This window comes from Heterocephalus glaber, unplaced genomic scaffold, assembly GCF_053883595.1.
Source record: "Heterocephalus glaber isolate CG9 unplaced genomic scaffold, H.glaber_assembly_v1.0 deba00001472, whole genome shotgun sequence".
Classification (NCBI taxonomy): domain Eukaryota; kingdom Metazoa; phylum Chordata; class Mammalia; order Rodentia; family Bathyergidae; genus Heterocephalus; species Heterocephalus glaber.
The window spans coordinates 34,450,888-34,474,679 of record NW_028258315.1 but is presented as its reverse complement, the minus strand read 5'-3'; the positions used below and the strand labels follow the sequence as shown (position 1 = coordinate 34,474,679).

The 23,792-nt window shown below is 41.5% G+C and overlaps 1 protein-coding gene across 6 annotated transcripts in view; it reads left to right on the top strand.

Annotated features, from left to right (window-relative positions):
• Dip2c (DIP2 acetate--CoA ligase C (putative)) overlaps positions 1–23,792 on the top strand; it is a 436,072-nt gene that overhangs the window by 394,339 nt on the left and 17,941 nt on the right. For 4 of the 6 annotated variants that reach the window (XM_013075790.3, XM_087181264.1, XM_021266357.2 and 1 more), the window contains 2 exons: positions 11,682–11,711; positions 13,134–13,195. In XM_013075790.3, coding sequence (XP_012931244.1) covers positions 11,682–11,711; positions 13,134–13,195 — 92 coding nt within the window. The remainder of the gene's footprint in view (positions 1–11,681; positions 11,712–13,133; positions 13,196–23,792) is intronic. The other 2 variants (XM_004854585.3, XM_004854586.3) reach the window with 1 other exon arrangement.

Below are 23,792 nucleotides of genomic sequence, written 5' to 3'. Positions count from 1 at the left end.
TGGTTGCAGGATACACCTCCCCTTATGTCCACCACTGTCCCTCCCATTCACAGTCCTGGAGGACATTGCTTCAGGCTACTGCCTGAGTAAGCCTCAGAAGGCTGTGTTGCTGGACAAGGAGGTGGGCATCTACAATTCCAGCACTCTGGGAAGCTAAGGCCAAGAGCATCTCAAGTTTGAGCCCGACTTGGGCAACTTAGCGAGATCCTGTCTCAAAATAAAACATTTACAAAGGCCTGGAAATGCTGCTTACTGCAAAAAGCCCTGGGTTCAATCCCTAGTACTGTGGGAAAAAAACCTCTTGTTGTCTCTTTCCACTTTACATGCTTTGTAACCAGATTCTGAGGAGACTACAGCAGAAAAAGTAGCTACAACAAGCTTTTATAAATTTTTCATGTGGGTGTTCCTACCTTTGTTCTCTTTGACTTAGCACCATTTAAAAAAAACTACCAAATTCCTCTGAAGAATTTATCCTACCACATAAGTTCTTTTCCTCTTCACTTGTATCTGCTCTTCATAAAATGTTTTCGGCCATCCCTTCCATCAGGAGTGGGAAAGGCAGAACCCCACTCCTGAAATGAGCTCAGCAGGAGTGTGATGTAACACTGTGCATCTTCTGCACTTGATGGGGACAAACAAATCAAGAACTCATGAGGAAATCATGTGGCACTTGGCCACAATGATATTTATTTACTTATTCATTTTTAATTCTAAAACATGGGCGGTAAAGAGGGGGAGCAGAAAATGGATTCCATATAAATAACAGTGCTTACCCACTTCAACATTCTGTGACATTTTACTACACAAAACTGACATTTTGTAGCTATAAGGAATAGAGTGCATATTTTAATCTATCAGTTTAATTATTTAATTTTTTATTTCCCTCCATCTAGATCTAGAATGTTGTAAGAGGATTTACAAAGAGGGAATACATTAAGGAGGAGATGATCAGAGTACCCTAAAAATACCTACAAGTAAATAAAGAGACATAGGTGACTGCATCTCAGTCAGAAAGGACGTTAACACACAGGTCTTTGCCTGGAGGCTCCTGAAATGTGTGCTCCGTCATTACTGTAACTTCCACACCCATTACTGGATGGATACTTAACAAATAGGTGTTGTAAGAATATTGAGTAAATAAGTCCTAAATTCATAATAGGAGATAGTAATATATCCTTTTATAAATGTAATCTCATCAACATGGGTACTAAATCTAAAGTTCCTCAGGCTGGGGATTTAGCTCAGTGGTTCCACCGCCTGCACTTGCCTTGCAAGCGCAAGATCCCGAGTTCGATCCCTGCTACCAAAACAAAAACAAAACAAAACAAAAGTTCCTATTACTAGTCAGGAGCCAGGGTCCTATTTTGCAATATTTGCAGCTTTTTAAGCATCTTTGTACATTTTCCATTTTTCTACTTATTTTTGACTCATTTTCATCCAGCTTTTCCTTTTCCAAATGGTTAGTATTAAGTTGGAAATGTCTGACAGTAGAGATAAATCAACTAAAGTACATTATACAAGCCAGTCATGGTGGTGCACACCTGTAATCCTAGCTACTCACAAGGCTGAAACAGGAGGATCACAAGTTTAAGGCCAGCCTTGAGCAACTTTGTAAGACTCTTATCTAAAAATTTAAAAAATCAGGGCTGGGATATAACTCTGTGGTAGAGCACTTGCCTAGCATGCAGGAAACTCTAGGTTTAATCCCCAGGATCACAAAAGAAAAAAAATATCCTACAAAGAAAATCAGGCTCACAGCCTCTTGCCAGGACCATTAGAGGCAGATGTCCTTCAGAATTAACAAGTTTTCTGGCTTTTTGAAAGGTAACAGTGCATATATGCTGTAACATTCCAGTGGGCTGAAGAGCACCGATGCATAACCACCCACATTTATGCAGCTCAGAGGGATGACCCATCTGTTCTTCAGGCTTCACCCTAGGTCACTTGTACCACAAATCTAAGAGTTCTTACCCTCTTCAAACATATCTCACAGTGAGAAGGACAGTAGACATAGATTTTTTTTAGGAAGTGAATGTTCTTAGTAGAGAGTATAAAGGGATGAAGAGTGACTTGGGTATAGGGAAGCACTTTTGGGGCTGGTATTGGTGGAAGTTCTCTTAACAGGTGACATGGTAGCAATGTGCCATATTCAGGAGCAGTGTAACTATGCAAAAAAAAAAAAAAAAGGTGAAAGCAGCAAGAAGTGGAACAGCCTAGTGGCAAGGCTGGTCACTGAAAACATTCATTTTCTGTTAATTTTTGCAAAAAATAAAAAAGAAGATGGTGCTTCCAAACAAGCAGAGCAGATACAGCCCAGGGTCTGCAGGGCAGAATCCCATCTCTTGTTCCCTATGGTATTTCTGTGAAGCTTGACACACATTAAATGTGAAATAAGGGGAAATGTTTAAGCTTTATATGAGTTTAATTTCTTCAATAAAAAATGTAGAAAACAATCAGAAAATACAAATTAGCTAAGAAGTAATACCCACAAGTCCATTTACCCAGATATAATTACCATTAATCACTTGATGTACAAAATTTAAAATGCAAAAAGCTAAGATACTCTGAGTTGCCAACCTTATACCTAATTGTCTACCAGATCGCATAAATCTTTTGCCTTTTAAAGGCATTGAAAATTCTACAGTTTTCTCTTTGGAGCACCAGAATTACCAGTACATGTGAAATCAGGTAGTGGGAATACGTGTTATCAGGTGGCTCATTGCTTTCAAAAGTGTGGTTTTCTCTTCTCCCTCTTTCTCCACAGGCGTTTGGTGTGATTCTGAAGTCCAGGTACAGCAGCCTCATTAGAATGAGGGAGGAGATTTTATCTCTATAATATAGATCATTAACTAAGTCAAGAGCACTGTTGGGACAGTGTTCTTCAGAGTTAATGGGCTCACTTCCAAAAGGATTTCCTTGTCTTTGGGGAAAGCTGTTATGTAGCACACAGTTTGTCTTTGCTGTAGAGCTTCATAGGCTTAATGATGCCAGTGTGCAGCATTGAACCCTTGACAGGGAAACCGTATGCATGTTGCTAGTGATGCCTAGATACTGTGACATGCACTTTTGTTTTTATCTGATACATAACACTAAAGTTATACAAAGACAAATTAGGGGTCTGTTTTTACTTAGAAAATAGTCTTCCTTAATAGTGCTCTGCTCTTTTACCACCCTGCCTCAAGTGTATCTCTCTCTGCTTTGTCCAACTTCATACTAAACTACCTTCTCTGCCATGCCCTCATTGTTTGTGCCTTTGCTTCCTAGCTTCTGGACTTCCTCTGTTCTCCACCTGACATAAATTCTTCCCCATCCTCACATGCTTCTCCTCCAGCTCCCCTATGAAGGCTTTTCAATTTTCTTCCCATGCAAGAATTTTTCTTCCTCTGAATTCCCATGGCTCTCCATCCCTTGCACTTCACACTTTCTGACACATCCTAGAGTTATTCACTTAAGGACTCTCCACAGCACCCAGCACACCACCCTCTCTCTCCATACAGTCATTCTGGATACAGATGAATTTAGTAAAAGTTCTGAAATTTGATTCCTTTAACCACCAGTCTTATGCATTTCATTAGAAATTACGTTAGATAAATTAAATGAATATTGATTTGGTAAGAAGTACGTGACACTACTGAACTTTCTCGAAAATGAACCCATGGTGTGAACCCCCACCAAATAAAAGCCCAGTTATCATCTGTAACTCATCTTGCAAATGAAAACCAAGGATTTACTGCTCTTCCAGTTCCTAATAGCATTTTCAGCTCAAATGGAAAGGAGGGAAAATCCACACTAGGAAAAAATAAACATGAAAATCTAGCAATACATTCCATAACAAATGCATTAGAGCTTTCAATTCAGACAGCATCTAGTAACAGCTCCCATATTCATGAAGGGTAAAATTTAGTCATTTTCATTTTAATATGAGAGAAGTTAAGGGCCAGAGAAATTAAGTGAACTTTCCTAATTCACAGAGCTATGAACTAAAAACCAAAAGAAATTTAGAAGTATGAGCCATTTGTTATTCTTAGGAATGACATCTCCCAGAAACATTAGCTATAAAAATGATATAACTTCAGTTTGTTGAACTTATGATAAAAGTGGACATTTCAAAGATCAAATTGTGATTTCTGCATTTAATTAGCTTTAACATAAATATCTCTTAGTACTATTAAACAGTGTCACTTGTTGATTAACCTCTGTCAGAGAAGATATTTCCCGTAGCCACAGTTATTCTTCAAAAATATAAGCTGGATGGTCTTTGATTGGAGTCGATATGTAGCCGAAAAGTTAGCATCCTCTGTCTCATTAAGGAAAGCAGAGGAAAAATGAGGACTTCTGTTTTTTCAAAAGAGACCACAGTTGTTTATTTATTAAGAAAAAACTTAAATAGGACCTTTGATCTTTATTATGAAGAAGAATAAGGATCGATTTTTCTATAAGGAAAGCTTTACTATAAATAGCTTTGTAGAATTAAATCAATAGTAATTATTCTAGTCCATCTTAAATCTTGAAACTCAGGCAGTGAAGGAAAAAATAAAACCCTATTGATAGATGTCACTGATTATTAAAAAGAAAATGGAAGGCTGAGGGGGTTATAGAAATCTTAAGTAAATTCTCAAAATAAAACAGTGGTCAGAAGACTTTTATTAATTTGAGCCCTCAATTCATTTATTTTCCCCTACCCTACTCTGAGGTGAGGGGAAAATATAAATAAATATGCTACTATCAGGGATTTTATTTGTTCCAGGGAATTAGTCACAGTCAGCTGAAACTTTACATCCTCGCCTACTGATCTATGTTTTCTCAAATAATGACAGCTACTATCTGAGACCATGGAAACTGTGCTCTCAGTTACCCAGTATATCAGTCAACATTATAATTCACAAGCAACAGGATCTTCCTCTGGTGAGTTCAATAAAAAGGAACTTGTTAGAGTGGCTTTGGGTAGCTCTTGCACTTCCAAAGGAGCTAGGGAGCCGATTGTAGGGTTACACCAGGAAAAGCAGCTCCTGCCACCACAGTGATCCTATAAGGGAGGAAACTACACTCTTACATCTGGGTAGCATTCTGCCTCCTGGACTCCTAGATACTAGACTTCCCACTCTCATGGCTTTGCCTGCACCACCATCTTGTTCAGATACCTTCACTGCAGAGAGTGAGACCTCAGTTGTTTGTTTGTGGCCTAGTCATCTACCCACACCCTAGCTCCCGGGAAGGCTAGGAGGGGAGCATCCTAGTATATTTAGTTCTTCTAAAGGGAGTCTACATGGATGCAGGACTCAGAAAGTAGGAAATATGCAAATATAGAAGAAGAGTTCACGTGTTTGTTGACCAAAAAGGAATGACAGATGGCTCCTCAGCCCATCCCTCTGGCTGCCCATCATCAATACATACGTGTGTTCCAACACATCTCCCACCCCATCCCCCGAAATGCCTCTGTAGTACAGCTTTCACATTTACTCTAAGACAGTCTGTCCAGAAGAGACCAGCCAGGGTTTCCAGAGTTATTGTGACCAGTTCCAAGTCCAGGTTTCCTCCTCCAGTTCTATCATTGATATTCTGTAATGTCTAGACAAAATTGTAAAATTCACCATGAGTGGACTCTAAGTAGAATTAGGGATCAAGGGAGAGAAAAGAAAAGGAGCATTAATGTTGTGGTGTGTTGCATGTGGCAGGTGCTGAAGGTTACTGCATTGAGCAGATTTCCAGGGCTGGATCTGCCAGTCACTGAGTATGCCTTTCCATCTGCACCTTCAGGAGTGTTGAAATTGCCATAGAAGAGTTTGGGGTCCTAGCATACAGTGATGAAATGTCCAGCTGATGAAATGGCACAGCTTCAAATGTTCACTTCACTTTTACTTCATTCTTTCACAGCAAGCAAATGATTCTTTATCACAGTCATAGAAAGTTCCTTGGGTAGAGTCTGTCTTGAGCCAAGAAAGCAGAATCTGAGCTGCTTGTTTATTCTTTAAATTCAGCAGCACCAACAGAAGCTACCATTCTACTTTTTTTTTTGCTCTTCTGTAGCTTTAGTCCCTTAGTCTGAAGCCCTAGCTTGGCACATTTTTTCTGAAGGGTCAGAGTGTAAGGAGTTCAGGCCTACTATCCATATGGTCTTTTCACAGCTACTCAGCTCAAACCAGAAACAGTGTACAAATGTACAGGCATGAATGTTCCAATAAACCTTTGCAAAAGCAGGCAAGCCATAGTTGGCCAGTCAGTGAGAGTCATTTCATTAACCATCTTGGCAGTAGACAGCATGGACTGCCACCTTCCAGCCTAATGAATGAACTGAGTTTTCACTGCCTTTGGCCCATACCAAACCAAATAATCTATTCCAGATTCCCTCCATTTCCCCTGTTACCTTCAGGGACTCCTCATAACATATTCTAAATCAGTCAAGATGTTGCCTACCAATCACAGAATCAATTTTAATTTTAGCCAAAAATAAGTTTACTAAACTAGAGATACTGTTCCAATCCCAATGTGGTCAATACACAAAACCATGGTTTTTAAGATCTATCAGATAGCTGAAGGTTCTAGCACATATAAACAAATTAAATTCTTCTTAGGAAAGAGACCCATATTTGGTTTCATATTTGGTGCATGGGAATACCAGGGAGCCAAACCTCAGAGTCAGCCTGTATCCATTCACCAAGCTCCTTCTGTGGGCCTTCACCTGCTCCGGATATAACATGCCAAAGTCTGAAATGCAGGGCAGGATACCTGATCAAACCCATCTGAACATGTGTAAAAATTTCAGCAAATGGAGAGCAGCTGACCTTTGCTATTTAGGAAATGACCTTAAAATTGAAAACCTTTCCTCTGAGGTGGTTTAGACTTTCAGTGAGTGATGCCAGTGGATCCTGAGGCTGAAAGAATAGGAAAGCTGAGTGCCACCCCTCCAAGACAACCCCACTCACCACTTTTATTCTGAAGAAGGAGTGAGAATGGACTGCCTGAGCCTTCACCAAGTGCAACACCAGTGCCTTGCATGGGCTGATGGGAGAGCACTGGAATAGAGGAAGTTGGATATAAGTTTGGAGAGAAAAAAGGACCACCTATCCCCTAAAAAGCCAGCAGTCAAGCTGTGAGACAGAAAGAGATCTTCCAGTGTAAAAAGCTGGGTTCCAGTCTGTAAAGATATGCAGAGTCTTACCGTTGCTCAGATCCAAAGTCTTGATCCTGCTCATAGGTACTTAAGGCCAACTTGGAATTGGTAGTCATAGCAACAACCCTACTGTTAGTACCAAAATTTGTCTTAGTCATTTTCTCATTACTGGAACACAATACCCAACACCCACAACTGAGAAGAGGTTTATTTTGGCTCATATTTTTATCCATATTTGAGCACACAGAAAAGACAGTGGTCTGCAAACCCAGGAGGCAGCCTCTCCAGAACCTGACCATGCTGACACTGTCGTCAACCCTCCAGCCTCCGGAACTGCAAGACAATAAATTTCTGTGGTCTGAGACTCCCGCCTTATGGTATTAGTCATGGCAGTGCCAATGGAGTACAAGACCAACATCTGCAGAATTGACATTTTCCCCAAATGTACATAGGATCTTCCCCCCAAGAAAGACTATAAAGCAGTTCTCAATGGCTCTCAAATGATTGCAGTCACACAGAGCATATTCTCTGGCCAAAATGGAATTATGGAAATCAGTAAGAGTAAGTGGCTGGAAAACCCCCAACTATTTACAAATTAAATAGTATCCTTCTAATAAGCCATTAGATAGGAGAAATCACAGTAAAAATTAGAAAATACTTTAAACAGATTGTGAGCATCCTTCCCCCCTGCTATTCTGGCCCCTCCCTGTTCACTGCTGCAGTTTGTCTACCCTGTGCCTAAGTACACAGTGCCTGCCTGACTTCCCACCCAGATATGCTCCCCCCTTCAATCTTCTTGTACCTGTCATCTTACTGGGCTGACCACCTTGATTCCTCTTTCCCAAGTTTGTGATGCCCATGTTGACCTTAAATCAAGTCATCCTTACCATAATCTTGTCTAATCACCTATTTACAAATCTCTCTTACAAATCGTGTGTCTTTTTCATGTTTGTAATTTCAATTTCTACTACAAGATTTTCCATGCAGTGTGTGTATCTTAAATATTTCCTTAAAAAATGAAGGCAGTGGATTGCTGGGTGAGGGAGGTACTGTGTCAGGACTAGTAATGAGTCTTGAAGCTCAGACAGTGCACCAAAGCAGAAGTGAGCATGTTGGGGAAAGGGTGTCCATTCATCTTTACAGAGACCATTGCTTAGTCTCTTCCTATCCTTTGCATATCTTTGATGACATATTGAGCTTTGCTTAATAACAAGATGCTAGAAGTATCTCATATCTAAAAAGGAAAGTCATCCTGTTCAAATCAGCATGCTATCATGCAGTCACTTCCTCATGTACTTTACAGATAACCGTTGAATGCCCACTCTTTGCCATGTGTCGTTGCCAACTTTGGAGGAGACAGGAAAGCAGTTACCAGACAGACACAATCTCGTCCTTATACACCTCTCCACTCAGGAGAGGCAGTCATTAATCTCAGGTTGTGTAGATGTTGTCCAGCTGTGGAAAATGGTCTGGTGTGGCTCAGGGACAGCTGCTTCTTTGGGACTTATGTAGGAAGATGCTGACTTGTGTCAAGTTCCAAAAAATGAGTTAGAGATGGCAAGACCAAGGGGAAGAGTGTTCTAGCCCAGGAAGCTGTGAAGATGAAGACCCTGGCATGGAAAAGTTAGAAGAGACCAGGTTGGCTACAAGAGAAAATGACACAGGACTGTAGTAAGTTTTCCTGTCCCACGCCCAAGATCACTGGGGATTCGTTATAGGGTTTGGAGCAGGGACAGGTCATAGGTAAGCATTTTGAAAGATCATATGGAGTATACCATTAAAGCTAGAGAAATGCCTTTGTAAATTGGAATATAGAGAAGTAGTCAAATTTTGTAGCTTTTTTCTTTTAGTCTGAAGTTTAGATAGAGACAGAGCATATGCTTTTCCTGATCTCAAACCTCCTTTGGAATTACTTATTTCATGAATTTCTATTTAATTTATTACTACCTGTTAAGAGTAGATAGTTAATCACTGAATCATTGAGTAGTAAACACCTCATTGTTAAAATATTGCTTTGCATTTCTGTGCTAGTATTTGAGATATGAGTCTACATCTCTTTTGCTGAGATTTAAATGTAACTTAGGAGATGGGAATATAGCTCAGTGAAACAGAAGTTAGCTAGTATATGTGCAAGTGTTCTGTCCCACCGCAAATTAATAAGTAAAATTCATGTATTCAGTAAACATTACCAAATTATAGAATACTTTTTAATCAATGGATAAATGAATTATAATATTTACTACCTTTTTACTATACCGTTGAATTTTAAAGTAAATTTTTTTTCTGATTAATGTAACTTGTAATTTCAAAACTTCTATATATTTGTTTCTAAATAAAATTCTGTCTTCCCACTGGTTGTTTTTGCAAATATTTGGTGATGTTTAAATATCTAGGGACATTTGTATGTATTAGGGACCACCTTATTTAAGAAAATGCAGACTTACAGTTTTCAGTAATATGAAGATGTTTTTAAATTTATATACCCTAATATGACTCTTAAACACTGTTAACCTTAGGGTTTTTAAAATTGGGAAAGTTTATTTTAACTCTTCTTTTGTGGCTTGTTCTTTATTAACATGTAGACCTACAGGGCTCCGGTCACTGTGTTTACTCTACATGTATATAAGACAGAAAATGAAGCCCCAGTTAAACAGATTTTGTCTTAGAAACTATCTTGAGCAATTATATCAAAGCTTGTGAATTAGGATAATGTAGAGTAGAGACCGGCTTATTTTTTCCAGTTAATATTTATGTTTCAAGTAAGTGTGAAGGAAATTACTTAGATCATTGCATTTGGTTTAGATATATCCAGTGAAAGTCCAGTGAGTCCTCAAGGTGTGGACACCATCATGAACGCAATTATTTTTTTTCTTCATGCCCTTTTTTTAAAAGATAAAGATGCTGAGAGATAGCAGTAACTGTAATTACCACAATGAAATAAGTGACAGAACAGAATCCAAATTTTTTTAAATCTTGAGCTATTGCTTATTTTTAAAGCTTTGGCTGTATTTTGAATGATGGTAATTGTTAAATCTGGTTTATTAACAAATTATAGCCCAAAGAAAAGACAACCTTTTAACTCTTTTGTTGCTGCTATCTCTGGTGTCTGCCAGTGATTGTCCAAGGGAGTGTGAGATGGTGGGAGGCCAGGCACACAATGAATCAATCCAGGAATCAATGAAACATCTCCTTTTTCTACTTTTCTGGGAAATATTTAGCTACCTTGTAGACTTGGAATAAATTACTCGACATTCAGAACTTGAAGGAAGAAAGGTTTACTGTGGATCACAGTTTTAGAGGATTTGGTCCAGGGTGACCTGGTGCAAAGGCAGAAATGGCATGTTAGAAGGGCCTGACGGAGGACAGCTGCTCACCAGTGGCAGCCAGGAAACAGAGCGCAAAGAGAAGGGGCAGGATCAAGAATGCACGCAGGTCACACCCCCGTGATCTACCTCTTCCAACCAGTCCCCGTCTCCTAAAAACACATTCAGCTCAGTGGTGCCACTGCCTGCCTCACAAGCGCAAGGCCCCAAGTTCGATCCCTGGTAAAAAAAACTAAAAAAAAAGAACCCACACATTTAGCTATGAACTCATCAGTAGAGTAACCCATCACTGAATATAGTGCACCCATGATCTAGTCACCCTCCAAAAGCCCCACTTCTGAACAAACTTGCAGGGGACATTTTAGATCTAAACCATAACAGTTCGTAAGTGGCCTGGGCACAAACCCACTGTGCCCAAGGAATTTGTCAGAGTTGCTTTCAGGAGTTTTCCTGTCATGTGATACAGCTATTTCATCTGGGGAGAAGGCAGATGCCAAAACCATGAGGGCTATGAGAAGAAAATAAAAGTTGATGTGTCGGTGTTTGGGGGATGGAAACTGTGATGGTTGTTGACATAGGATGCTCACCTGGGTGGAAATTCCTCATGTAGCTGCTGAGCTAAACCACGTAGGAGGTTGACATTTGATTCCTTTGTACTTGAAATGCACTTTTGCCTTTTTTTTTTTTTTCAGATCTAGTCTTAAAGATGAGTAGATCTAAGTATGTATGCTCATTTTTGGTGTAAAAGCTTCCATTTTCAGCTTCCTTATCATAATTGAAGATTTTAAATTATTTCAGTGAAGGAACAATCAATAGATGTAGCCAATGAAATTTATACTCCACCTCCCTCAGAAAGGAACTCAAAAACACTATAAAATCAGACTTTCCTGTAATACTATCTACTTCATTTATTTAAAAATTACTCAAATCTGTGTGTCTGTGATTAGTCACCTATTATTCTCTCTTCTGTTGCTCTGTGGATATGTTGACATCTTTAAAAAATTTTTTTAGCCTTTAATGTACAGTGATTAATTTTAATGATTTCCATATTTGACATTGTTTTTGATCTTCTTTTTACTTTGTTCCCTGCTTTCTGCATTCTCCTTCCTACCCTCCCTCTTCATCCCATTTTTAATTGTTGGATTGTTCTGTTTATGTGTCCATGTCTGTGCATGTCATTTATTTTTTGTTTCTGTTGGTCTGGTGTTCTCTCCTTTCTTCTTGTTCCCACCCTCTTGCTGCTGTAGCCCCACAGACTGTGGACCCTGGCCGAGCAGGTAGGGGACTTTTCGTCACACCAGTGCCTACCTCCCTACTTGCCTCCTGCCTTGCCAGCTTCCAGCAGTGGGACAGACGGGAGGTTGAGTGCAGAGATTGACTGACTGTCTGTAGACCCTGTTGTCAGGGTGCTGACTACCAGGGTGATGTCACTGCTTGGTTCTCTTCCAGTGTTCACAAGTGTGACAGATACTGTATTTCCGTTATGGATGACCAGTATTTTCCTTGCCCATTTTTTAGTACATCTCCATTTTCCATCATTTTCCGCTTCTGGTGACCTCTTTTCTGATTTGCTTGTCTTTTAATTGACCTTATGTTTTTTAATTGATTATGTGTTTTGCATTATTCAGAACATAAAACCAGTTCTTCACTCAATGCTAGTCTATAACACAGCCTCACAGAACTTTCTTTGCCTTGCACTAGCACTGTTAGTATCACCTGAGGCTGATTTGCATGTGCTTTTCTTATCTTAGTAGTGAGATGTCAATGGCTGGAGTTATTGAGAAGTAGACCATGTTTTAATGCAATGGTCTTCATTTATTTTTCTCCTTTATATTTAAATATGTCTTTGTTACAAATTGAGACATTACCTGAAAAATTTTAGTGTAGTCCTTCAAATAAGTTCTGAGGGGCTACCTTCTTTGGCAAATTTGTTGTGAGTTCCATCTTTTTCTAACCAAGGTATTACATTGCCTTCCCAAGAAATGTATGTGAGTGGGGGTGTGTCATGTAGCCTTGAGAATGTTGCTCTTACGTGGCCAGAGACTGCTGGTCAGAAGTCACCTAACATATCCTTTGAAGGGATTGGATTTATGGTGCCAGGATAAGATTTCTGGACTGCTATGTTAAAGTCGCAGCCCAGACCACAAGGTTCTGCCCAACTGACAGGGATAAACGTGCAGCCTCCTGACACATCACAGACAAAAATAACCTCCCGAGGCTGGAGAAATAAGGCATAAGCAGAACTAAAAGGAACAAAATAATTAGCTCTTCTATCTTCTTGCTTGATCTGTCCGTTCAAGTCACACATCTGCTTCAGTATCCTGAGCTCTAAAAATACACCTTTCTGGATGCATGTTGTAAAAGTCTCTCAGCAAATGATACTTCACATCCTTGACACCCAGCTTTGCAGCCAACCCTTTCTTTGGTGCATTCAGTCACCTTTTATTTGATGAAACGTGTAGCATGTCTCTTTTCTTTCATAGATATATGATAGGTAGTCAAGCTGTGTGAAAGTCCAGTATTACCTTAATAATGTGCTCCTTGGGGAATTTAAGTTATCAAAATAAAAGTTAATAGGCAAACCCACACACACACAGTATATGATTATACTGAAGAAATGCTTCCCAGCTAGTAGAGGCACAGAACCCAATTTCCTTTCATGCAACCTTGAGTTAACCATGCTGTGTGATTGCTTGCAGGGAACCTCGGGACCTGACCCCACCACTGTCTATGTTGACATGAGGGCCCTGAGACATGACAGGTACAGTATGATGGTTGGTGGGTTTTCCCTTTCCCTTTTTTTTATTTTTTATTGGTGGCCCACATGAAGATACTCATCTAGAAGGAAGAGGAGCAGAAATGTTTACCTGCTCAAAGTATAACCACCCAAAGGATAAAGATGGTAGAGTTGGTCAAGTTGGTTCAAGCTTTACAGATGAAAACTTTGTTGTGTGACAGCTGTCACATGGCCAAGTTGCTTGATCTGTGAGGCTAAGTAGAAGGCAGGCGCTTGGTCCTTTTCCTTGGCAATTTTAGTCAGTGCAATTTTGCACCTCATGGAGTATCACTATTCTCCCCACATTTCTTTACATGAACTAAAATTTTTCGTGAAGGAGTTTCCATGAAAAGTTAAAATGGAAGCCAAGTTATTATTTCTGTGCAGATTCTTAAGCAGCTTCTGAGCAAGACTGAAAAGTGGTGCTTGGTATCTGTAAAGATGTGTCAGGAAGAGAGATTAAGCGGATGGGGACAGCATGAGAAGACCTTTGTGGAGACTCTGCCTCAGCAGGATGACTTGTCAGAATGCCCAGGAGGGAAGATACTGCTGTTTCCACTGCAGATGCTCCCTGTTGAAATGGATCACATTCTTTTGGGTGATTTTGGAGTTGCCTGAGGGCAGCTCTTTCCATGAAGTGCAGGCCTTGGCATGTGGCATCCTCTTGCAAAAATTGCCAGCGTATTCTTAACGAACGTGTTGCCATATGGCCAGTATTGTACTTTTTACACTGCATATTCATGTTCACTCACCTACCAACACTGTCATTGCACCAAAATAAAACACAGGGATAAATAGAGCAAGAGTGGTTGAGTGGCTGAGAGTTGGGTGTTGCAGGACCCCACCCCTGCCTGAGCAAGTGGCAGCAAGGACATGCTTCTCAGGGATCAGAGCTTCTGGCTCCTGTATGTGTGAATGAGTTGGGCCATGCTGTGTCTGAGAGAAAGGGTCCGGAATCTGCTGGTCACGAAGGCCATGCAGTGTCCACTCAGCCAGGCAGTCGCCACTGTCCCCTCTCAGCAAAGGTTCTCAGCAGGACATTTGTGCCCCTAGCAGACACCTGGCCAGTGGTGCTGCTAAATATTCTACAGTGCACAGGACAAACATTAGTAGTGCCAAGATTAAGCCATCCACACACACCCCCGTGTCACACAGATTGCTTGCCTGGCCTAGTAGCCCTGCTTGACCCTCTTGATCAAAACACCTGCCTGTTCTGCAGTTATGGAATTACAGAAGATTGGAGAAGCCAAATGGTGCAAGCCCCTCAATAAGTACTAGCATTGAGGACCCAAAACATGTAAAGCACTGCACCCCAACTCTGCCCCCCAAGGTTGCCAGCCACAGTGTAGCAAAGTTCAGGCTGGAAAATTTTCAGGTTTCAGAAAGTCAGGAGAAGTTAAATACTTGTACCAGGGGTATATCATTTCCCAAATAATAAGTGGGTATAAAATAAATCTATTCTCTAAAAAAAATGTTTGGAAAATAATTTTATAATTGTCTTACTTCCTCAAGGAGTGGGCAATAATCCATCACAGAATACTTGTTTCAGTAACATTTATGTCCTCAAAATATATAAAGAGCAAATATTGTAATGCAGTGGTAGATCAGTTTTGGAGCATAAATCTCTGTTTGTGTTACAAGTACCTTAGAAATCAGAGAAGGCTGAAATTTGGAATGTAAAGGCTTTTTTTTCTTGAAAAGAACTAAACATCTTAGGAACTACTTTTTACCCATTTTTTTAAAACCTTCCACTTATCTTCAGTGTGGCAAACCTGCCTTGCTGAGAAAGAGTATGTTTTAGGAAAAGTGAAATAAAATGAGACCCAGTACAAGGAATGGTGATAAAGTAATAAAAGTTCAATATCGGATCAGTATCATTTTGCTACAAAGAGCGGGAAGGTTCAATCTTCTGATCAGCCTCCTCCTTGATGAACTAATTCTTTGACTTTGGCCAAGTCAATAATTCTTCTAAGTGATTTTTTTATTATAAAATAATCTGTTGTAATGATTTTCCCTGACCAGGCTGTGTGCTTGTTTTTTGTTTTTTTTTAAATCTAAAATAGATGTCAAAGTGCTTTGTGAACTGGACACTGCTCTGTGAAACATTTTGAAACACAACAGTGCGTAATAAGACTGTGATGCTTAACAGTGCTGTGAGCCCCTGTCATTGTGGTCCCATGACCTGTGCCTGTGCTGGACACCTGAGACACCGCCCCTTTGTCAGTCACTGTCCTTGTTTGTTCTTTGGTGTCACCACAGTGGGATTCCCCAAACTCATGTTCCCAGTTCCCTCTTCTGTCAGGGGCACTGAGAAGAGTTTGTCAGCAGCAGGATGTCTTCGTGAGAACTGTACCTTCTTCCTCTTCAGTATTTGACTTGCAATACATAGAAGCTAAACCCTGCTCTGGAGCATTAGTTATCCAATGACTTTTCCCACCACTTTCTGGGAGCTGCACCTGCTCTCCTGGCCTCTTGGGACCCCTGGACTGAGATGTGCTGTTTCTCCCTGCAGCCCAAGGCCCACTCTTGCTCCCCCTCAGTCCCTTTCACTGTCTTTTCAGGTTGTCCTTCAATTACAGAATTCTCATTTGACCTTTCTGACCAGATCTGTCACTCCCATTGTTGGCCACAAGGCTGCTCTTGTCCCACCCACCGCATGAGAGTCCTTACACCCCCTCTTCCTCATGCCCGGGGCAGAAATTCTTAGCAGTTTCTCCATCTGTCTGTCATGTGTCAGGGGTCAACCTTGCCTTCCCAGTGCCTCCATGCTCCACAGCCAGCCCCTAATACCTCACCTGTGGAGAGCTTTGTCCTCTCTCCTGTCCTGTTGACATTCCCATTCCTTCAGGCTCAGCTCCGACACGTCTCCTCCTCTGTGAAGGCTCTAGAACCAGAGATGTCCCAGTCCAAATCTTCCCCCACCTCAAGTCCTGGGACAAGGTATTCCGCTCTGAAGCCTCAGTTTCCCTGTGCTTAGGATGTGTGCAGTCTTGTCAGGTACCTGTGAGGACCAGGGGGAGAACACTGTGAAGTGCTATGCTCAGGTAGAAAACTACTGAGAGCTCTGAGCAGCTAGAGGGCAGTGGTGTTCAGCTAGTGAGGTAACATCCTTTCTTCCTCCTGTCTTACAGCACCCAGGGGTGGCCAGGGGAGGTCAGGGGAGCAGGTGTAGCTCCAAAAAAGTGGAGGGAAAGATCATCAGGTAATGTTCCAGAGGAGGAAAGACACCAGCTGGTCTAAGGCAGCCAGAAGGCAGCAAAGCAGGAGAGCCACTGAAATCATTCACTCTTTCTTGTGACTCTTCCCAGAGAAACGTGGTGGTGGTTCTCCTACTTCAGCTACATTAGGGTGCCGTCATAGGATTAATCACTTCTCCTATTGCTTTCATGGTACATTCAAGGGAAGGCTAACTTGTCAACACACATGTACAGTGTCCTGGAGAGAGTGTGTGCGCCGTGCACATAGGCATGGGAGAGACAGACTGCAGGGAGATCTACCAAGGGATCAAGTGGATTCATGCAAATGGATTCATGAATTGTTCTACTTGATTTTATGCCTCTTTCCTACCCATTTTATTCTTGGAGCCTCAGTGTTGAAGATTTGTGAGCTGTGTTTGTAGCAGGTTGCCATGGATAACATTTCTACATCATGTAATAAAGGTACATATTCAATTTCTGGGATACTATAGATTTAGTTCCCACATGTACAGGGTGGGAGAATTGATGAAATTGTTTTGAGGCTCTTTGAAAGTGGCTGCTTTTAAAATGTTTTTTGAGGGCCAGGGATTTAGCTTAGTGGTTCTGCCACCTCCTGTGCAAGCGCAAGGACCCGAGTTTGGTCCCCGGTACCAAAAAAAACAACATAAAATGTTCTTTGTAATGTATTCATTTAAAGTGAATTCAGTCACTCTGTCCCTTTCCAGTCTGATCTTTAAGTGCAGCACTTGAAATTTTTCAGGCTTTAGATAGAAAAAATTTTTTTCATGCATTTAAAGAAATAGTTTTAAGGCCAGGAATTTAGCTAAGTGGCACAGTGCCTGCCTGGCAAGCATGAGGTCCAGAGTTCGATCCCTGGTACAAAAGAAAAGAAATAGTTTTAGCAGTCTGTCACATCTTCTGAACAATATATTAGTGTGAAGGCCTACAATGAAATTTTCTTAGCTTCCTCAGTGCTTGTAACCTAAAGTCATAATTAAAGGGTATTACTAGAAAAGTATGGTTACTAAATTAATTCCTAGCCAGTGGGTGGCTGAGTGCCCAGATCCTGAGAGTAGAGGGCAGAGAATAAAGACAAATGGGTAGACTTGTGATTTAATCAGTAGCAGAATGGGAGGAGTTAGGAAGGAGATAAGACAAACTACTAACCAGGGGCCTTCTGACTGGTCAGTTGCTGATGGATGTGGTATGTGTGTGTGGTATGTATGCATATGTGTGTATGTTGTCTATGCATATGTGTGGGTGCATTATTCATGTGTACATCTGTGGTTCATGTGTATGCTACCTTGTATGTGTGGATTTATATGGCTTTACATGTGTGTACTACATATGTATGAGAATGCATGTGTGTGCAAGTGTGCTGTATGTGTTTTGTAAGTACTACATATATGCATAAGAGTTTGTGTACAAGGGTGTTTTATGTAATGCAAATGTATGAGAAGATGAGCGTGTTGTGTGTCTGCTTCAGTTATGCCCCCACGTGTGTAGATTGTTGCAAATGTATGACAGTTTTGAAGTGTATGAATGTATGCCTCATGCATGCCACATGAGTGTATAGTATACATGTATATATGCCTTGTGAACATGTTGAGTGTTGTGCATATTTTGCACAATGCAAATGTGCTACATGTATGTGTGTGCACATGCAAGTGTGAATTTGTGCTAGTGTGTCATGTGTGTCCGAGTGTGTGTGAGCACACATGAGAAGGATTCCCTGGTAGGGTGCCAAAGTCTGCAGCTGGTCTCTCCATCAGCTTGTCATGGCCTGTGGGCATAGTGTCCTGGAAACCAGGCCTAGGTGGAGCTCACCCTCCTTTGCTGAACAATTTTACCTCCAGTCATCGCATAATCCTCAGATGACTGTCCTAATAAGTGTGCATAGACAGTCTCACTGCTTGTTTTGTACTGGCCCAAGCCTGCTCCCCAGTCCTATATGCACCAGAGTTGAGCCTTGGACAGTCTCTGGAGGTGATGAATCTGAAAAGTACCTTGGAGTTCAATTAGGCTCAGGACCTGACCTCGGGGCTCCGTTCTGCCACTTTCTAACTGTGCAGTCCTGCACACATTGCCTTCTTGTCTTTTATTCCACTGTCAATTAAGTGTTGACTGTGGTACTGGTACTTAGAGTTGTTATGATGATTTATAATTTAATACCTCTTAATTGCTTAGGACAATCACTGAGATATTGGAGGCCTCAATACACGCTGTCTTATGTAGTTATACCGTAATCATCTCTAGGTCAGTTATAATACCTAATGCAGTGTAAGTACCTGTGTAAATAGTTGTCATGCTGTATAGCTTAGGGAATGATGAAGGAAAAGTCAGTCTGTGCTCAGTACAGATATAATTTGGATGTGAATTTTCAGTTTCTATTTTGCCTCCTTCCCCCAGGTGAGTAAAAATGTTTTATAGTTTGCTTACAAGTCCTTTCATCTTCCCTGGGTGGCTGATAAAAATACATTCTTCCTGTTTCCCTGGCTGCTGCTCCTCAGACATATCTCGGGAGTGTGCAGATGGGGAGGGAACCTCCCTGTGACAAGCTACAGGGTCCCCCAGGCTGAAGAGGGTGTGCTCCAGCCGCTGTCTTGGAGAGCCAGAAGGGTTCCAGTGGTAGGGCTCCTGAGCCTGCTCCAGCTACTTGTCAGAAGAGGGAAGTGGCTGTCTCTGTGCCATAATACTTTTTTTTTTCTTTTTTACAGTACTGGGGATTAAGCCCAGGGTCTTTTAATGCACTATATCCTCAGCCCATTTTAGTTTTTTATTTTGAGACAAGATCTCACTAAGTCACCAAGTTGCCTAGGCTGTGATTGAACTTGGAGTCCTCCTGCTTCAGCCTTCCAGAGTGCTGGGATTACAGGAATGTACCTTTACATGCAGCTATCTGCTGTAAATAATGTACCCACCCAGTAATGTTTAAATGTTTAATGTTATACTCACTTTAAACTCATTGCTGTTTTCAGTCTTTAGATCTCATTCTTTAATTTTCTTTCCCATTGTGTCCTGTCATGTTGACCTTGTGCCTCTCAAGGCCTCAGTTTCTCTCAGAAATTGCAGAAGCAGATTGCTGTCCATACCTCTTCTGTGAGGACTCTGTGGCTGCCTCCCCTGACCCACTCCTGCCTCACCCAACCCCCCGACCTTCTACCTGCTCCTCAGGGTTGGTTCTCAGATATCCTTCCTTCCCTCCCATGTGGCTCGTTTTCTCTTGTCCATCTGCACATAGACGTGGGATGATAGATGTCATCTGAACACAAAGAATGGACAAAGCCTTCTTTGACACTCCTGTCAGTGCTGTCTCTCTCCCACTGAGAACAAAGCACCTTCCAAGGGTCATCTGTCCTTGCTCCCCTTTTTTCATAAGGCTTCAGCCCTGTGTTCCCACGTGTCTACTGTAGCCCTCCCAAATCTCCACCTTGCCAGTGTGATGTCCAGCTCTCAGTCCTGACTTGATGCCAATCGAGGCCATTGTCCTGCTGGAGCCCTGCTCTTCTGTTTGGCTTTAAGGGCTACATGATGATTGCTTTTTGCTTAAATAATAAAAAGACATTTTAATGTCCTTTATCTGGAGGAGTTGTTGACTGCCTGATCAAAGGTGTGACCCTTGCTCAGGACTGGCACAGCCAGCCATGTCTGTCTCTTCAGTGTCCTTTTTGTGTCTGAGTCTAGGGCTGGATGTATGACAGAAGTAACTGTTACTAGGCTTCAGCCCTCACTTGACTTTATTCATGGTCTGTGTGTTGGAGTTTGCAATACTTCACCTCATTCCTGCCTGCCATCTCATAGAACTGCAAACTAAAACAAGCATGGTAATCTTTTTAAGTGGCATTCTTTCATCTTGAGACTGAATGATATTCCACTGTATGGAGATACCACCTTTTATCTATTCATCTGTCTATAGACCCTTGGGTTGCTCCTACCTTTGGGCCACAATGAATAGTGCTGCTATGAATCTAAGAGTGCAGGTATTTGAGTCACTGCTTTCGGTTCTTTTGTGTATACTCAGAGGTGGAATTGTTGGGTCATGTGGTTTTTTAGTATTTAATTTTTAAGGAACAACAATGGCTTAGGAAATTTTCCTAATTAATGCAGCTTTTAAAATGCTAAGTGGAAAATCTGATGTATATATAGTCCTGTGCTCCAAGGGATACTGTAGAGAACATTATTGTATTATTGGACAAACTAGAATAGAGACGGTGGATTACATTTTAGATCACGATTAAAGTTACTGAAGCTGATAACTGTTCTGTGATTATGTAAAAGAATGTTCCTATTCTTAGGATATACACACTGAAATACTAGTAAGGAATCATGATGTTTTCAACTTTGAAAGAGAAGAAGTATGTATGTAGGAGAGCAAGAGAATGAGTACAAAGGATGAAGCAAGTGGAGTAAAATATGATGATAGATGAGTCTGGTAACAGAAATTATAAAAAGTCTTCTTTGTATTGTTTTCATTCTTATAAGTTTTCTATAATTTTCAAACTTTTCTTTCTGGATAGAGGAGAAAACCCAGCAGTCCTGTACCATTGAGCTACATCCCCAATCCTATTTATTCATCCGTTCATTTTGAGACAGGGTCTTAATAAGTTGCTCAGGCTGGCCTTGAACTTGTGATTCTCCTGGTTCACTCTCCTAAGTATCTGCAATTACAGTTGCATGACACCATTCTGAGCCAAATAGAAATTTTCTAAAAGCATAATGATATTTTTACAAATGCAGAATTATTTCTCAAGTCTATTTTCACTCAAAAAGAAAAGTTGGACCATGTTAGTTAAGAGCTCATGGGTGGTAACAAAATCTATTAGAACTATTTTTATAACCAAGGATTGATGGTGAAAAAAAGGTATCTTGTGGAACCTAGGGATAGGAATGTACCAGAGTCAGGAAGGGCCGAGAAGTAAAACCCCAAGAGTTGGGCTCTTCATGTCATGTCTGCTCAGCTCCACATAAACTTTTCAGTGGATTGACTCACTCTTTGCATTTATTCCACTTGGGAGAACCCTGCAGCCCTTCCCAGACCTTCTCCATCAGAACAAGCAACCCAGGGTTGCTGAACCTGGATCATGAGCTTGTTCATCTTGAGATGGAACTTGTCCCCCAGTGAGGACTATAGTCTCTTTTTTTTTTAGGTACCGGGGATTGAACCCAGGTCCTTGCACTTGCGCAGCAGGTGGCAAAACCACTGAGCTAAATCCCCAGCCCGGACCATAGTCTCTTAATTCAAAGTCAAGGAGATAGACCCCTTCTCTGGCATGGCTACATACTGTGAAGACTTCCAAGAGGACAGTGTAGGAGAGGCACAGAGAAACCCACAAATAAGACCTCAGCCAGGTAGCCCAAGTCAAGACCAAAAGCACTATTTATAGGAGGTCCACCCAGGAATCAGTCCTAATGAACATGACATATCTCAGCGTAAGATGGCTGAGACATGGCTGCAAATCCACAGGGAACAGCTTTCTAGCATGAAATTCCAAGCACAGGCACCACCTTATGCAGAGACACAAACAGGAGAGGAGTCCGTCTAATACAAGTGAAGGAGCCAATGAAGGACCAGAACATACACTGTACACCTTTTCACTTGTAAAATTGCAACAGTATCTTTTCCCAGGCCTCTGCTTTCTTTTTTTCCTCTGAATCCAGGATTTTCTGCCAGTCTGGGAAAAAAAAATTAATACACTTTGTTTTATAGTTGCTTCAGATTTAAGAAATATTGAGCAAGTTATAGAGTTCCCATGTTCTCTTTCAGTGAGTGCCAATGTTATAACTCCTACCTGATATTGGTTATAATCGGTGAGCCAAATCAAGATATTATTAATACATCTATCCCTTATTCAGATTTCTTTGGCTTTGTCCTAATATCCTTTTTCTACCCAGAGCCCCACCAGGGTGGATTTTGTTGATTTGTTAGTAGTTTGGGATGTATGAATGTGATATCTGCTAAATTAATGTACTGATTTTTTTCCTTATGATTTTAATGATCCTGTCTTATGTGCTTCACTAGTTGCAAAGGAAATGACAAGATGTTGCAGTCCAAGCTTTGACCATGAAACTTTGATGATTCTCTAGGCATGATGGCACATGCCTATTATCCCAGCACTCTGGGAAGTTGAGAGAAGAGGATCACAAGCTTGAGCCCAGCCTGGGCAACTGGGCAAACTTATCATGACTCTGTCTCAGAATTACAAATGCAAAAAGGACTGGGGATATATCTTAGTATGAAGGCCCTGGGCTCAATCTCCAATTCGGCAGTCAATTGGTCAGTAAAAAACACTTGGCTGATTCTTCTCCACCTGTGTTTGCCTTAGCTGCCAGGAAGCTTAGAATGGAATTTAATCACTGTTCCTGTATTAAATAACCAAAGGTTTTTAATATTTAATTTCTTCTTTATCTTTGGGGATTTTTAAGAACTTGTTACTTGAATGGTCTTTTTGTATTGGGTATTTTAGCTGCTCCACATTATTTTTGGAAGAAGACATGTTTTAAAATTTTAATTAAAAGTTTGGTTGGTTTCTCAACAGCATGTCCTTAATTATAGGAGGACAAGCTGACTGCAAATAGAGGGTGGCCCATGTTTGTGTGAATGAGTGGCTTTGCTTGCTCCTCCCATTTCCGGCTTGCTCCTCCCCTGTGCAGTGCCATGGTTTCGGCCATGTCTGCATCTGGCGTGGTCAAGGTTGACAATATGGCATTCATTTATCCTCCAGTTCACAAGTGACTGTGAGGGATGGGCATAGCTGGCACCAGCATGGGGTGGGGAGGGGTACACGCTCCGCTTGCCATCCAGACTGTCTGCACCGGGTGCTCCCTGCACCCTGTCTGTACCATGCTGTGTCTGGTGGCTCCCACTTGGGTAACTTTGAAGTGACTGTGTCTGGCAGGGGGCAGCTGCATCCAGTGCCAGCACTCCCTCTCCCAGGCAGACGGTGTGATTGTCCTCCTCAGTCACTATCAGTAAGTCTCCAGAGTCAGTGTTGGGATGTTTGCTCTCCTAAGTATGGGGCCAGTGAGGGGCAGGTCCCGGGGGAGGGCTATGGGCACATAGCTCTTTGCACTGGCTCACATATGGCTTCTTGCCCCTTTGGTGAAAGTCTCAGATGGCTTCACACAGTGGGGTAGGACTGGGGTGGGGCAACCGATAAGCTGTGGTTGTGCTCAGGCCAATGATGGGAAAGCTCAGTGTGAGAGCAGCACCTTCCCAGTCTGTCCTGGGCAGCTGTGTGACAGACAGAAAAGCCTAATGAGGAAAGGGACAGCAAGGCCTCCTGGGAGGGCCGTGCATCCCTTCACCCCAGGGTTGTGAGGTTCCAGGCTTCCAAGGCCTCATTTCCCACAGAACACACTGCATATGGATTTCGGAGCACTTCCAG